We start from the raw sequence: 16,252 nt of genomic DNA on the forward strand, positions 1-16,252 counted from the left end.
TCAAGCCAGAAGCACCTCCTAACAGCAACTGTGCTCCAGGAGAAAGCAGCTCAGAAGGGGGTGTGCACTCCCCTGCATGAGTGGCCTGGTCCATACCCCAGGGATTTGTGAGCGCCTCTAATAAAAATGGGGATAAATAGAGGTGTGAGCTTCCTTTACATCCCCTTCGCTGCAACTCAGACCCTTTGATGTCGCCCTTTTAGGCTCTGAACAGGACCGGCAAATTGGATATCTGATCTCTGAATAGTCATTTTGGGTCCCCACCCCATTTTTTTCTTTCTTGTTCAAACAGGTAAAAAACAAGGAGTCCCTGAAAATCGCAACAAAGGTAACCTTTCCACTCACTCATTTACCATCTCTACCTGCCCACACTCAAACCAGACCTTTCCAGGCCATCTGCCTTCCCTCTCTTCCTCTCCATAAATCTGTTATCTGCTCCTGTGGCCCAGATGCCTCATCCTGAGGACGGTGCAGAGATCTGGGGGTGGTCCCAAGCTGCCAAACCCAATCTAAGGTGGGACGCAGCACCCTCTGCTGTTAGCTCAAGGGGCCTTCTGTCAAGATTTCTCTCGGGAAGCCTGTGTGGTGATCTGCTCTTCCCAGGGTGCTGACCTTGCTTCATTGCCCTTGGCCAGAGTTAAAGAGCAAGGATCGTTAGTCTCTGGGTTGGAAGTCTGCAGGGTCCTTATGGGGGAAGGGGTTAGGATGGGCAGTCCCTGCACCCTCTTCTTCCTCTTTTGGTGCTGTCTTCCCATCTAGATCCCTTCTCAGCTAGTCTTCTCCGGGGTGCAGAGAGCCCTTTCTCTGTAACCTCTTTCCCCACTTCTTTGTTCTCTCCACAGTCTGTTTTCTTCTTCCTAATTTGATGTGTGTTTCTTTTTTGGTGGCTGTGTTTACATCCTGTTTCTGTCTTATTTGTGAGTCTGACAGCAGAGATGATCTCTCAGGAAGGGCACCTAAGCAAAGGAGCAGAGCTCTTCAGGGTGAAGCTGGAGGGGTGCTGGGGGCCAGCAGGAACTGCTCTCTTGAGACAGCTCCTGGAGCCTTTTTCCTTTCATAAAGACATCACATTGGAAAACTAGGGCTCAACAAAAGTAATTCTTAAATTTCAGATCTCTTTAACTCTTCTTTTGAAAGCAAAATGGATTTCTATGTCTGTCTTTATACCTGCCTTCTCTTGTTCCAGAGAGTCCCTCATACCAACTTCTTCCCTTAGGGAAAGGTACTTTGTACCTCCCTACCTTCATCAGACAGGGGAGAAAGGAGATTTCCTTCCCCTATTGCTCAACTAACATAAGCGAGAACTGGAAAATACCCTGTGTCTGGGGTCTGTGTTTCTTCTATGAAAGTCTATATCTACGTAGAGAGAGAGGGGAACCTTTTAAAGAGCCAACTAAGACCCTAATGTGTTTCCCATGTGGCTCAGTGGTAAAGAAACTGCCTGCCAATGCGGGAGATGTGGGTTTGATCCCTGGGTCGGGAAGATCTCCTGGAAAGGGAAATGGCAACCCACTCCAGCATTGTTGCCTGGGAAATCCCATGGACAGAGGATCCTGGTGGGCTACAGTCCATGGGGTCACAAAAGAGTTGGACACGACTTAGCAACTAAACAACAAGACCCTTATGCTGTAGGAACATTTATCAACCTTCCCCTTCAGCCCCTTTCTGCAGTAAAGATTCACTGATTTAAGCACTGAATTCTAGGAAGGATGGCTGTTGGTAATAGCACTGACTGGCAGGACAAATCCTCTTGCTGGAACAAACCTGGCTCGGGGCTCTGAGACAGTGCCAGGAAGCTGCCACTGGAGAGGAGAGCCATCCATTTCACCTGCAGTTGTTAAGATACCGTTCCCAAGGCCCTAAGAGAAGGCCAAGCTCCCCGAGGTCAGATCTGATGCCAGAGGTCCAAGCTGTGTTCCAGAAGCAGACAGAACGGTGTGTTAGCTTCCCCTTGCCTACTACTCGGGCTGCTGCCTTGCCTGCTGACCTGTCCTCTTCGTGTGTGCACCCTAGCAAAGACCCAAGATGGAGTGGCCTTGGAAATCCAGCCACTCAACAGCCAGGAGGGGATCGACAGTGAGGAAAAGGAGAAGAAGGCCGCCAAGCTGCCCAAAAAGGAGAAGTCCGTGCTGCAGGGCAAGCTGACCCGCCTGGCTGTCCAGATTGGGAAAGCTGGTGAGTAGGCGGGGACTTCTGAGTGTGTCCGTCAGTCTTCCTCTGGGTCCTCGCCACTTTGACTGCCTCCTTTCTGTACCAACCAGGCCTGGCAGGAAGGAGCCGAAAATTCCAAGTGGCTGGTGCAGTTCAAGAATCCATGTCCCTCCCTGTGACTGTTGGACCCTTGGCTTTAGCAGAGAGACATGTCTTCCTATTTAGAGATAAAGGCCCCAAACAAATGGGAGGTTAACATTAGCAAGAAGGAAGACTTTAATAACTGCTCACCTGCTCAAGTATTGGCTTGGAAATTCCTGAAGGGTAGAGAAGGCTGCTGTTGGCTGGGAGCAAGTCTCTAGCATAGGAATGGCCAGGCACAGGGCAATCAGTTCAAAATGAGGACTGGAAGGCAAAGGAAGACAATGATTAAAGAGGTGCTTTGCAGAGCAGAGGTCACTAAAGGTACTCCTGTGCGTCGTGAGAGGAAACAGCTTCTCCATGCCTGACTCTTGAGAGGGTGGTGGGGAGGGGGCGGGGAGGGACAGAGCTGAAAGAGGCAGCGAAAGGAAGATTGCTCCCTCAGCGGGTATCTCTCCAAACAGTCTTCTCCCGCTGTTTACTTCCTGACTCCACCTCTGTGTTCACCACAGAGTCTAGCCCAATGCATCTCTCCGTGTACCGTTCACCTGGGACCTTGTTACGGTGCAGATTCTGACTCAAGCAGTCTGGGTGGGACCTGCGTTCCTAACAAGCCCCCGGGTGGGGCCCGCGCTGCTGCTCTGCTGAGCACATAGTGAGAAGCAGGGACCTGCGGCGATCCACTTGAGCATTCAGCTCCTTGGTCACATCAGCCTGTTTCAAGTGGTCGGTCACCACATGTGGCCAGTGGCTCCCTATTGGACAGTGCCAACAGAGAACATTTTGAACATCACAGAGTTTACAGAGCGTCAGCCTGGCCTGGCCATTCAGCTGCAGTACCCAGCTAATTTTGACCACCATGAAACCCCTTGCAAAGAGACAATAGATGAACAAGAAAAAGAAGTATGAAATCAAATCATTGAGCCTGGCACACAGGTTTGAAGCATTAAACACTTCCTGCCTCAGGCCTCCTGCTGTGCTCCTAATCCCCACCTTATTCTTTAGGGAGAACAGGCCACTGAGGGCTGTCAGTTGTGTCTGTGAACTTCCCACATCAAGCGAGGCCAAGGACCAGAAGGAAGCAAGGGAATGCACTACCCTGAGAGTGAAGGCCTTCCTGAAGTTTGCACCCTCACTTGATGCCATGCTTATCCTGACCCTGAACGTGCCTTCACTGATATAATCACCTCTAGCCTTGCTCTGATTTCCCTGAATCATTGGGCTCTCGGGAAAAGCAAAGATCCGAATCAGAAAGCAGAACTCTTCCCGGATATTGTGCCACAGGTAGACCCAGGTGCCCACGTATTGATGCCCCAGCTCTCAGAGTAGCCAGGCAATACGTAACGGCAGTTGGAGCCCCAGGCCAGTTGTTTTCTGACCCAGAGCTTATTCTTCCATTATAGGATGTGTAGGATGAGCAACTGTGGCAGTTGGCTTGAGACCTTCTCAATTTCAGTTCTGAAAGTCCCACAGCCCAGGAAACTGCTCAGTCTCTCAGGCAACCCAGGATGGTTGGTCCTCCTCTGGTGTGCCATACTAACACCTCCCCGTGCCTTCATCTCCTCATAAAAGAGGATGATAATAGTAACGTATCTCACAGGGTTGTTGTGAGGATTAATGAGTTCCTACCTGGAAGTGCTTGCCTGGCTCATAGTAAGCACTGCCCGGACAGTTGCCATTGTTGTCATCTTCTGTCTGTGCCACGTCAGGAGGAAGGCTGGGAGGCACACTTCTAAGGGTTAGTTATGTAGGTGTTGTGCTAACACCATAGGGCACCACTGTGAACACGTGAATTGCCTGACATTCTCAGTCTACTAGAGAAAAAGTCAATAAACTGCTAAGGAAAGAGGTAACAGTAGTCACTACATTATGATTTCTGGGAAGATAGTAGCTCTGAGATAGAATCTTAAAATGCTGTTTTTGGAAAACTGTACCAACCCCCTTATTTATAAATGAGGAAATAGGCTCAGAGAGGGGTCAAGACCAGTCCAAAGCCACGAGTCAAGTTGGTAAGCACCGAAACTGATACCCATGTCTTTAGAATGCAAAACCATGTCTTTCGCCCACACCGTAATGTACAAGTACCAGAGACCAGCTAGGGCCTTGGGGTATGACCAGATAGAGATCTGTCTCAGTTAGGGCCCTAGGAATGCCCTCAAGCCTGGGTTCACGTGATTTCTTTCCTGGACAGGTCTGATCATGTCTGCAATCACAGTTCTCATCCTGATTCTGTACTTCGTGATCGACAACTTTGTGATCCAGCGCAGACCATGGCTGGCCGAGTGTACCCCCATCTACGTCCAGTACTTTGTCAAGTTCTTCATCATCGGCGTCACGGTGCTGGTGGTGGCTGTGCCCGAGGGGCTGCCCCTGGCCGTCACCATCTCACTGGCTTACTCTGTGAAGGTGAGGCTGGGGTGAGGCTCTGCTCTTTGAGAACACAGACCAGAGGGAAGGGCGCCAAGCAGCTCTGCTGAAAGGACGGCCACTTTGTCTTCATAAACTCTGGGTGATGCCTTCCAGGGGCACAAGCTGCTGAAATCAACGTTTACCTAACCCAGTAGCATCTTAAGAGGGTTTACAAAAATGGTATCTTGCATTTTTGTATGGGAGCGGAAGATGAAATGTGGAGAGTTGCTGGCTGGGAAATGGCCTCTGCCCTGTGTTTTGGAGAGCTCAGCCGGCCGCTCTGCAGTCTCCTCTGTTCTCCTTTGTAGAAAATGATGAAGGACAACAACCTGGTGCGGCACTTGGACGCGTGTGAGACCATGGGCAACGCCACAGCCATCTGCTCGGACAAGACGGGCACTCTGACCATGAACCGCATGTCTGTGGTGCAGGCTTATATTGGAGACACTCGTTACCATCAGATCCCAAGCCCTGATGACCTTGTGCCCAGGGTCCTGGACCTTATTGTCAATGGCATTTCCATCAACAGTGCCTACACCTCTAAGATTCTGGTAAGCTCTTCTTTTGCCAGGACACTTAAAATGGGTAGTTGGAAGGAACCATTGATTTTTCTCGTTTATTCTGCCTGAACTGCCATCCCAGTTCCCATTTGCCACTCCCCAGTGAACGCGTTTGGGGTGAGACTAGGGAATAATCCGTGGAAGGAGACTGGGAGATGGGGTGGGGGAGTGAGGCAGGTAGGAATCTGGGGCTGTGAAATCACCGTGGAAAGGCAGTATCTCTAAAAAGAGGCCTCATGCTGGTAGCAGAATTGAGCTTATCACGAGTAAATCACTTAGTTTCTGGAAGCTAAGAGACAGTGTTAGAGGCACCAGCACCAGCCCCACGGCGGCTAAAAACACCCCAGGCCCCGGGTGGCTCCGGGGCCAGGTCACCACAGCCACGGCCCATGCCCCCGTGGGCCCCCGGCACACGCGCGAAAGCCTCCTGAGGGAGCCCTTGCCCGGCTGGCCCCTCACCCCGCCGGCCCACCAGTGCCTTTCTTTCCAGCCTCCGGAGAAGGAGGGCGGCCTGCCCCGGCAGGTGGGCAACAAGACCGAGTGCGCCCTGCTGGGCTTCGTCTCGGACCTGAAGCAGGATTACCACGCCGTGCGCAGCGAGGTGCCGGAGGAGAAGCTCTACAAAGTGTACACCTTCAACTCGGTGCGCAAGTCCATGAGCACGGTCATCGAGAAGCCGGGCGGCGGCTACCGCATGTACAGCAAGGGCGCCTCCGAGATCATCCTGCGCAAGTGAGCCCCCCCAGCTTCTTCCTCCAGGGTCCTCTCCTCGGGGAGGTCTGGGTGTCGGCCCCATGCTGAGCCACCCGGATAATAGCGGACCCTCCTTCCGGGTGGTAACATCATGACAAGATCTGAGCTCGGTTCTGGCCAAGCCATGCGGTTATATACTTTGGATACTATACTTACACTTTACAACTCAGGGAGGCAGATGCTGCCATTATCCCTGTTTTACAGATGAGGAAACAGAGGTGTAGTGAAGTTCAGTAACTTGCTAGAGGGGATACAACGGATAGTGGTCCAGGCAGGATTCAGACCTAGGCAATCCATGCTTCCATTTCCTATTCTGAAGAGAGAATACCCACTTATCTCACAGGGTTACTCTGATTAAATGATTGAATGTATGAAAAACACCTTGCACATAGTAAGCACGAGAAATGTTAGTTCTGTGTTCCTTTTCCTTTTCATTCTCAGTTCTGATCACAGGAAGTTGCATAATCAAAGTGGCTAGACGATCCATAGGGCATTAAAAGTTGACCTATGTGGATACAGGGCCAGTAGCTAAAAACCAGTGCCCCAGCATGGGTTAGCGCCACCATGCGTGACACTCTGTCATTGCCCACACCCTCTGCCCTGAGCCCTCTAGAGACTGGAGATTGAGAAGGTCTCTCTACCACTGAGAAGCTCAGAAGAGTAGGCGACCCACGAACAGCTCTTGGTGTTGCGTTCCCAGATGAGTAGGAGCAGATGACAGGGGAGAGCGACACGCTCTGCCCACCTGTCAGCCACCCCACCCTGGATACAGGGGCTCAGCTTTGGGCGATGAGTGGAGATTACGGCCACCCAGTAGTGTCTTTAGGAGTCAGGCAGAGTGAGTCAGGCAGAGTGGTCAGGGTGTCTGTAACGTGTCGAAGCACACTGGGCGGGAGGTGGGGTGCTGTGTTCTGACTGTGCACCTCCCCAGGTGTAATCGAATCCTGGACAAAAAGGGGGAGGCCGTGCCATTCAAGAATAAGGACCGAGATGAGATGGTCCGCACCGTCATCGAGCCCATGGCCTGTGAGGGGCTGCGGACACTCTGCATCGCTTACCGGGATTTCAACGATGGAGAGCCCCCGTGGGACAACGAGAGCGAGATCCTCACTGAGTTGACCTGTATCGCAGTGGTGGGCATCGAGGACCCCGTGCGCCCGGAGGTGAGGCTCTGACTTGGGAACAGGTCTGGGAAGCATGAAGGGGAGTCTTCCAGCGGCCGCGGCCCCTGCACATGACCTAATGAGCAGCCACGCAGGAGGCACGGGAACCGCGGTACCAGCTCCGTTTCTAGCTGTGACTTAGGAAACTTCGGCAAGTCACCTAACTGCTTCTCATTTGCTGGGATAGGTGTTTCTGTGCTTCCTGCTTCACAGAACTGCTGGAGCTCACTGAAGTTATACAAAGTGGCAATCCCACTTCCTGTGGTTCATGCCCTCTATGGGCTGAGAAGCACAGGTTTCACTGGGCTAATAAGAACAGTTTGGCACTCAAGAATAGTGAGGAGGTGGGATTAATTGAGACACCAACTTTGGCTCTAGTCACATCCCTTTGATCCACACATCTTGTCAGGTGCCCATAGAGTAGCTCCACACTACTCGCAACTTTTGGAGGCGTGACAGGGTGTCATGCAGTTGGGAAACTTGAAAGAACTGATGTGGTTGGAGTACGTGCCAGGGGTGGAAGGTAGTTAAAACTTCTGCTGGAAAGGAAGGCAGTGGTAAAATCTCAAAAGGTCTAGTGTGCCTGCTAAGAAATCTAGATTGTAAGTGAGAGAATAAGCTTTTACACCTGGCTCCTGAGGCAGATTTCCCCTTCTACTCATGGTCCATGCATTCATGCCAAGTCACTCAGTTGTGTCTGACTCTGCAACCCCATGGACTGTAGCCCGCCAGGCTCCTCTGTCCATGGGATTCTCCAGGCAAGAACACTGGAGTGAGTTGCCATGCCCTCCTCCAGGGGATCTTCCCGACCTAGGGATCAAACCTATGTCTCCTGCATTGGCAGGCAGGTTCTTTACGACTGGCGCCACCTGGGAAGCCCTCAACTCATGGTGCAATAAGGCAAATTCAAATGTGAGTTTCATGGGTAGGCCAGAAGTAAGGGGGCACCAAGCAATATAAAGCTGACTAGACTCGGCCTGCGCCCCGGGGTTCTACTTCCAGGGTGCCTCTCTCCTGTCCGCAGTGAGGGACAGCTGAGCAGAAGCCGATGGCCGGGTCTCGCCGCCACCACCTCTCCTTTCTGCTTGCCTCACTCTCCGCAGGTGCCAGAAGCTATTGCCAAATGCAAGCGAGCTGGCATCACTGTCAGGATGGTGACAGGGGACAACATCAACACAGCCCGTGCCATCGCCACCAAGTGTGGCATCGTGACTCCCGGGGACGACTTTCTGTGCTTAGAAGGCAAAGAATTCAATCGCCTCATCCGAAACGAGAAGGGCGAGGTGAGCTTTAGGTGGTGGGAATCAGAGCCTCCTTCATTAGGGGAAGGCTGATGCATGTGTAAGGCATCTGGGACAGGTGGGAGAAAGTAGATGGTTTTTAAATTAAAATCTATTCATAGTGAGACGTGCCTTTTACCAAAGCTGCTCAGATAGTAAAATTGGGAATTTTTTCTTCTCACTGTATTCATTCACAGGCTATTTTTGAGACTCACTTTTTACATCTCCGCATTTCCTCCAGTCGTGGGATGATTTTCCCTGATTTTCCTCTACCCCACCCCTCCTGTACCACTGCCCTGTGACTGGCAGGGCCTCGGGCTGGTGACAGGGTACGATCTGGGTGTGGGAAGGCCACAGCTCCTGGTCTAAGTAGAGACTGAAGCTAAGACCTCAGAGGCACTACTTCAGCCAATAGTGAAGGGTCTTACCTTCCGTCACGGGTCTCAGAACTAGGGGGTTGGCTCCCAGGGATGGAACTGGGAGGAAAAGGAGACAAGCAGGGCCTGAACGGTCAGCGTCCTTGAACCCGCCCTCAGAGCTGAGCTGGCTGCTTTGCCTCCGCTGGAGGCCAGGGTCACGCTCCCGGGGGGCCCTGGGACACCAGCTGCCAGGAGCTTGGCGCATGTGCAGACTTCCCTGGCGGCTGCTCTGAGCTTGACTGACCCAGGTGTGTCTGCTGCTGCAGGTAGAGCAGGAAAAGCTGGACAAGATCTGGCCTAAGCTCCGAGTGCTGGCGCGGTCTTCCCCCACTGACAAGCACACGCTGGTGAAAGGTGAGGTCGGCTCCTGAGCAGGTGCCTGGGATAGGGGAAGGCAGACCAGGGCGAGCACAGATAAAGAACCGAAGCCAAAGCAACTCTCATCCTGAATAGGGAGGCCTAGGAGAGCTTCCCAGCTCATGGGAAGAACATGCAGGTTAGCAAACGTCTGAGCACCTGGTGAGTATAAGCTATATGATGAAGTTGTTTTTAAACATTATCGTATCTTGTTTGTCGATAGTACTGGGAATTAGGCAATACAGGTTAAGCTCTTCCCATTCTGCAAAAAAGAAAGTTTGAGGCTGAGACGATACATAACTTATCCAGACTGCCCAACTGGTAAATGGAAGTGTTATCGTTCAACCTCTGGGTCTCTGCCTTCAAATCATGCGGTGCTTTTCCGACTGCATTATAGGTGTCTTGATGTACCAGACAGGATATCTGACGAGGTCAGACTTTCTTAGCTTAGATTGCTACCTGTGAAACAATTTACCGCCATTCGGTGACGCTGTAAAACCTCCAGCATAGGGAAAAAGACGGAAAGAGCGTAAAAAGGGAGGTAGTGACAGGGATTAGAGAGGAAGGCCGAAAAAGCGTCTTTTGTGGGAAAGCGGCCCCCGACCTCACTGGGGTGCGCCTGTCTCCCCAGGCATCATCGACAGCACTGTCGGCGACCAGCGGCAGGTGGTGGCTGTCACCGGCGACGGCACCAACGACGGCCCAGCTCTGAAGAAAGCAGACGTTGGTTTTGCCATGGTAAGCAGCTCAGCGTAGCATCTCTCTCTGACTGCAAGCTGCCTGCGCCAGTGGGAAGCCCAGACAGGCTCTGATACCCTTCTGCTTCCTGGACCTTCACAGCCCGCTTTGTGCTCTTTTCTCTAACTCCATCTCACCTGCCTGCCTGGCCAATAATAACATATATAATGAGGGATTCATGAAGTATGAAGACAGGGAAATCACGAGGTTTCATTACCCAGGAAAATAAGACAAACTGAAACTTACCATGAATATGGTAATATTGTCTGCCTAGGCACACTAGAGAAAATTCACATTCCATATGGAAAGTGTTTATTCTGTAGTTAGCGCTGTTCATCACTCTGCTTATGAGGCCAGGAGCATCAGAGTCACTTAGAAAGTTCATTTAAAATCACGTATTTCAAGGTTCGACAGTCAGCGATCTTGATTCAATAGCATCTGGGCCAGATCCCAGAACGTATGTTGTTGTTCATTTGCTAAGTTATGTCCGACTCTTTGCGACCCCACGGACTGCAGCACACCAGGCTTCCCTGTCCATCACCACCTCCTGGAGTTTGCTCAAACTCTTGTCCATCGAGTCAGTGATGCCATCCAGCCATCTCATCTCTGTCGTCCCCTTCTCCTCCTGCCCTCAGTCTTTCCCAGCATCAAGGTCTTTTCCAATGAGTTAGCTCCTCGCATCAGGTGGCCAAAGTATTGAAGCTTCACCTTCAGCATCAGCCCTTCCAATGAAGAGTCTTCTCCAACACTGCAATTTGAAAGCATTAATTCTTCGGAACTCAGCTTTCTTTATTGTCCAGTCTCATATCCATACATGACCACTGGAAAAACCATAGCCCTGACTAGACGGATCTTTGTTGGCCAAGTAATGTCTCTGCATTTTAATATGCTGTCTAGGTTGGTCATAGCTTTTCTTTCAAGGAGCATGCATCTTTTAATTTCATGGCTACAGTCACCATCCACAGTGATTTTGGAGCCCAAACAGAAATCTTTAGGTTTTTCTTAATAGGTACACTTGTTGATTCTAATGCTCAGGGACATTTAGAAGCCCTCAGATAGCAAAGTACATTCTCACATTCAAGTAGGTAATGATTGTAAGCTTCCCATACATTTTGAACTGTTGGTGATTTTTAAGCAGTAGAAGGTGATTCAAGAAGAAATCTATCTTTAGGATGCTCTCTTTACCCAGAAAATAAATTTTAAAAGTTTTTGTCCTAGGGAATTTCAAGAACATACAAAAATAGAATAGTTTATTCACTCCCCGTGTACCTGTTACCCAGAATAAATCTTGCTGGGTGGGCCAGTGTTGGCCCACACATACACATTTCCCCTTCTCCAGCTGGCTTACTCCAAAACATTTCCAAGATGTTATATCATTTCATCTAGTATGTGTCTCTGGAATAGAAATATGTATCAATAAAATATATTTAAAAGAATTGTATGCCATTGTCTCACAGCAATATTGATCCCTTGCTATATTAGCTATCTAGTCCGTGTTCACATTTCTCTTCATAAGTTTTTGTTTTTCTAAATTGTTTGTCCAAATCGGAATCCAAACAAGATCCATACACTGTGGTTGGTTGATATATCTCTTAAATGTATGAATCTATAATAGTAGTTCCTGAAGTGTGCTCTTCCGCCTCCGCCTGGAAACCTACAGAAATGCAGATTTTTTCAGGCCTCGCCCCAGATCTACTGAGTCAGAAATCTTGCAGTGGGGGCCCAGCAGTCCATGTTTGAACAGGCCCTCTGGGTGATTCTCACGCATCCTAAAGTTTGAGAACCACTGACCCCATAGGACCTACATGTCAGGGGTTCCCAAGACCACCCTTTACATTTGTGGATTCACTGGAAGGGCTCAGGGGACGCGGCCTCTAACTGTGCTCGTAGCTAAGATTTAATCCACTGGTATACTAAGAATCTAGTAAAACAGAGTCACAGACAGGGTCTGGAATCCACATGCAGGCTTCCTGTGATTGCTCCCTGCAGTGAGGGGGTCAAAAAGAGGGCCTGCTTTCCCTAGCAACGAAAATGTAGCGATGCAGGTGATGTTTCTGCCCAGAGAGATACATCAGAGACTTGGTACCCTAGAGTTCTATTAAGGTTGGCCATATAAGCACCATCAACCCAGCATATGCTAAGATTCCAGACTCCTAGAAGGAAGCAGGTTTTCAATGGAAAATAAGAAAAATTAGTGAATCACTAACTAATTTTCAGTTAATGTTGACTGAGAGCATTCTGAGAGCCAAGTTACCAGATGCTAACCAAGCGCCAACCTTGCAAACAGACGTTTCGCAAGATAGCAGTCTCAGCCATGCTGTTAATTCTTTTCTGCACAAGCCTTTGCATCTTTTTTCCTAGCTATTTGATTTTGAAGGAAACAGTTTGTTTTTCTATGTAGGATATACCACGTCATGGATTTTGTTGATTATATTCCTATGTCCTTTAACGTGCCCTTGTATTTCCTATAAAGTAGTATTTAGTTCTGTGAGCAGTCAGATTCTACACCCCATCTTTCACTAAGGGCTGCAATATGACAATGTTCTGATTTTCTTTATTTATTAACTTGAATACTTCTATAAAAAGAAAATTACCCTCATCAACCCTTTGGTTCAGCTCCTATGTGAAAGATAGGTTAAATGCTTGATTTTTCTCCACTATTTACCAGTTCCCAAAGCAATGAGTTGATTTTTGGGGGATCCTCCACAGTTGTCCAATGAACCTCATGCGAAGAGTTGACTCATTGGAAAAGACTCTGATGCTGGGAGGGATTGAGGGCAGGAGGAGAAGGGGGCGACAGAGGATGAGATGGCTGGATGGCATCACCAACTCGATGGACGTGAGTTGGAGTGAACTCCGGGAGTTGGTGATGGACAGGGAGGCCTGGCGTGCTGCGATTCATGGGGTCGCAGAGTCGGACACGACTGAGCGACTGAACTGAACTGAAACTACTAAAAGTTAATTGTCTGTTTTTTTAAAGTATCATTATGAGCTCATATTCTTTTGAACGTATGTGATATATTTCCGTCCATTGCCCATATTATTATTTTGATGTTCATACTGACCCATCATTAGCCTCTTCCACACTGCTAAGCACTTGGAGTATAACCTCAGTTCTCTGTGTAATGGCATTCTTGGTCTCTTGCATGATAAGATGTTCCACATCTGTCATGCATATTTCTTGTTCTAGATCTAGAATCATCCACTTTTCAAAGGAGTTCTGCTTCATTTTAGTGAGAAATGGTATTTAGAGAACACAATCTGAATGTCAGTATGTTCTTTACTTCTGAGTAAATTATTGTTTCTAGAACTTTTCAGTGGACAAAGCTAAGAAATACGTCTTTTATATCGCTTTTTGGTTTTGTGTTTCTTTGTTTTAAAGGTAAAATACTTTATGAATTCATATTGGCATTTCCAGTTCAAATTTAGAATTCTAGAACTAACTTCCTAATTTTACTTCCCTGATTTTACATTGATCTAAGGGTATTAACATAATTATTACTTGCTTTATCCTAATATATATGTAACAGTCTCAAGATAACCATAATAATACAATTCCTGTACTAAAAACAGTTAAAGATTTTTCTTAGAGTTCTTTTTATCCTGTAGGTATATCCTACTACAGATGTAGGATCAAAGTACTGTGTTTTTCAAAAAGTCATTGAGAACTTTTCATTTTGTGTGGTTTGCTATCAACCGGTTATACCAGTTCATTTATATCATGTGTTGGGTTGGTTGTTGTTTTTTTTTTTCCATTTTTGAGATTGCTTATTTTAAATTTAATGTTGTTTTATACCTATATGAAGTAGTTACATAATTCTAAACTTAAAGTCTGTAGAACAAGATCTGTTTATAGAAGTCTAGCTTCCATCCCTGTCACCTCTAGCCTGTTGCCTCCTTCTTAATTCCACAGATAGCATCTTGGATTTTTGGTTTATCCTTCTGTTTGCTCCTTTAAAAATAGAATCAAATGTGTAGTATATTTATATCCCATTCTCTTAAATAAGTGACACTTAGCTATATTTATCTGTATACACACTATATACTCTTTTTTTTTTCCACTTTGCTGTTTTTCATATAACAACCTAACTTGGAGAGTATTCCATAGTAGTACATATTTAAAGACATCCTTTCTTTCTTTCTTTCTTTCTTTTCTTTCTCTTCTTTCTTCTAACAGTGCATAGTACAGCATTGTGTGGATATATTAGAGAATCTTTTGAAAGGGAAATTGAATTATATAGTATATCTAACAGATATTCATTTGTTGCAATCTGGATAGGAAAATAATACTACCAGGTAAACAGAACAAATAATCTAATGGTACAGGTCAGATTCACAAACAGGCTCCTCTGTAGGTTTTAGGAGTTGTAAGACATGGCATAGAAGTATAGTCTGGGGGTGTTAGGAACAGCTTTGTTTAGCAAGCAGGGCTTAATTAATTTACAGGGGCCTTAAGGATAGATGTCGGACATGACTGAGCAACTTTCACTTCATTAAGGATAGATAGGATTTAAATGGAAGGGGAAAGAGGATGTTCCAGGCTTGGACAAAGGGTGTAAGTAGAAGACTGAACTCTCGAAGTGAATGAGAGAATTCAGGGAGTTGTGAATAAATCAGTAGGTTTTGAGCAGAAAGCTTATATAAGAGCAGTTTGGAAAATGAACCAGAGCTCACTTGTTGAAGGCTTTGACTACCTGATTAGAGAGTTTACTGTTTCTCAAGCTCTGCTTTCAACCACTGGTATGTCTATTTACAAACCTTGAGTGGCAAAGAGTCGGACACGACTGAGCGACTGAACTGAACTGAACTGAGTGGTTCCCCGGAAATCGGATTTTGAATAAGGACAGGATATCTGAACCATGCTGCTGGACTGCTCCTTCTAGGAAAGAACGTAGGGTGACTTCAAGGTGTGGGGGACATAAGGATTTAAAGTGGATATTTAATTTGAAGGTAGAACAGAAAGGACTTTTCCCCTATCTTCTAATTGCTTTCTGAGATGGAGAAGTAGGCGGGACAGGAGACCAGAATATCAAAGGTGGCTGTGATTTCCAGTCTCAGTTGAGGAGTGCGGTGCTGGCATCACGGCCCGGTGCCCTTTTCCATGAGTGACAGCGGCACATTCCCCTTCCTTTCCTCTGGGAGAGAAGACAGAACACGGTGGTTTAGTTTGTAGAACTCGCGTGGCTGCTGTGCCCTCTGATGTTTGTGCCGAGTTCTGAAGCTTCTTGGAGTTCAGGAAATGGGTTCCGAATACAGATGAGCTCCTTTTCCAGTTCCTCACTGTTTTCCTCCCCGCTCTTACCTAAGGGTATTGCAGGCACAGATGTGGCAAAGGAGGCCTCCGACATCATCCTAACAGACGACAACTTCACCAGCATCGTGAAGGCGGTGATGTGGGGACGGAACGTCTACGACAGCATCTCCAAGTTCCTGCAGTTCCAGCTCACCGTCAACGTGGTGGCCGTGATCGTGGCCTTCACTGGAGCCTGCATCACCCAGGTGGGATGAGCTGAGACGGGAGGGATGAGGCTAGGGCCAAGGAACAAGGGGTGTGACGTTACAGTGTGTCGGCTGAGGAGCAAGGCCCAGCGTTTCTGCAGGGGTGTTGGGGCAGGAGTTCGCTCTCCCGAGTCTGCATCTGCTCCTGTGGGAGGATGATCATGTATTCACCATTAACACAGCACTTACATGTTAGCCAGCATGATAAGCACTTATTTGTGGTTCTCTGATCTTCAAAAACAGCCTTGCAGAGTAGGTATTATCCCCGTTTTACAGGTGAAGCACCCAAGGCTCAAAGAGGTTAAATAAGTTTCCAAGTGTCACTCAGCTGGATAGCAGGAGGTAGGCCCTTTCAGGGGCAAAGGTGAGGCTGACGAGTGAGGTGAGGGGTAGTCTGCAAGGCAGGCTAAAAGGAGTGGTTCTTCTTCCCGCCAGGATTCCCCATTGAAGGCCGTGCAGATGTTGTGGGTTAATCTAATCATGGACACCTTTGCCTCGCTGGCCCTGGCCACAGAGCCTCCTACAGACTCTCTACTGAAGCGCCGGCCCTACGGCCGCAATAAGCCTCTAATCTCGCGCACCATGATGAAGAACATCCTGGGTCACGCCGTCTATCAGCTCACCGTCATCTTTTTCCTTGTGTTTGCGGGTGAGCCACGGGGAGGTTGGGGAGGATGGGGTGGGGGCCAGCGTGTGGAGCGCGAGAGGGAGTGTGGAGGCAGAGATGGGCCCAAGAGGAGGAGGGAGCAGGGCGCAGGCTGAGCCAGCGGGGCTGTAGCATC

General features: G+C 48.4%; 1 protein-coding gene across 5 annotated transcripts in view; it reads left to right on the forward strand.

The window, feature by feature from the left end:
- ATP2B4 (ATPase plasma membrane Ca2+ transporting 4) overlaps positions 1-16,252 on the forward strand; it is a 100,407-nt gene that overhangs the window by 66,746 nt on the left and 17,409 nt on the right. For 3 of the 5 annotated variants that reach the window (XM_070767734.1, XM_070767732.1, XM_019976335.2), the window contains exons 7-17: positions 293-328; positions 2,014-2,175; positions 4,484-4,698; positions 5,010-5,252; positions 5,752-5,993; positions 6,946-7,177; positions 8,281-8,460; positions 9,143-9,230; positions 9,865-9,971; positions 15,279-15,470; positions 15,906-16,119. In XM_070767734.1, the coding sequence (XP_070623835.1) occupies positions 293-328; positions 2,014-2,175; positions 4,484-4,698; positions 5,010-5,252; positions 5,752-5,993; positions 6,946-7,177; positions 8,281-8,460; positions 9,143-9,230; positions 9,865-9,971; positions 15,279-15,470; positions 15,906-16,119 (1,911 nt within the window). The remainder of the gene's footprint in view (positions 1-292; positions 329-2,013; positions 2,176-4,483; positions 4,699-5,009; positions 5,253-5,751; positions 5,994-6,945; positions 7,178-8,280; positions 8,461-9,142; positions 9,231-9,864; positions 9,972-15,278; positions 15,471-15,905; positions 16,120-16,252) is intronic. The other 2 variants (XM_070767733.1, XM_019976336.2) reach the window with 1 other exon arrangement.

Source organism: Bos indicus, chromosome 16, assembly GCF_029378745.1.
Source record: "Bos indicus isolate NIAB-ARS_2022 breed Sahiwal x Tharparkar chromosome 16, NIAB-ARS_B.indTharparkar_mat_pri_1.0, whole genome shotgun sequence".
NCBI lineage: Eukaryota > Metazoa > Chordata > Mammalia > Artiodactyla > Bovidae > Bos > Bos indicus.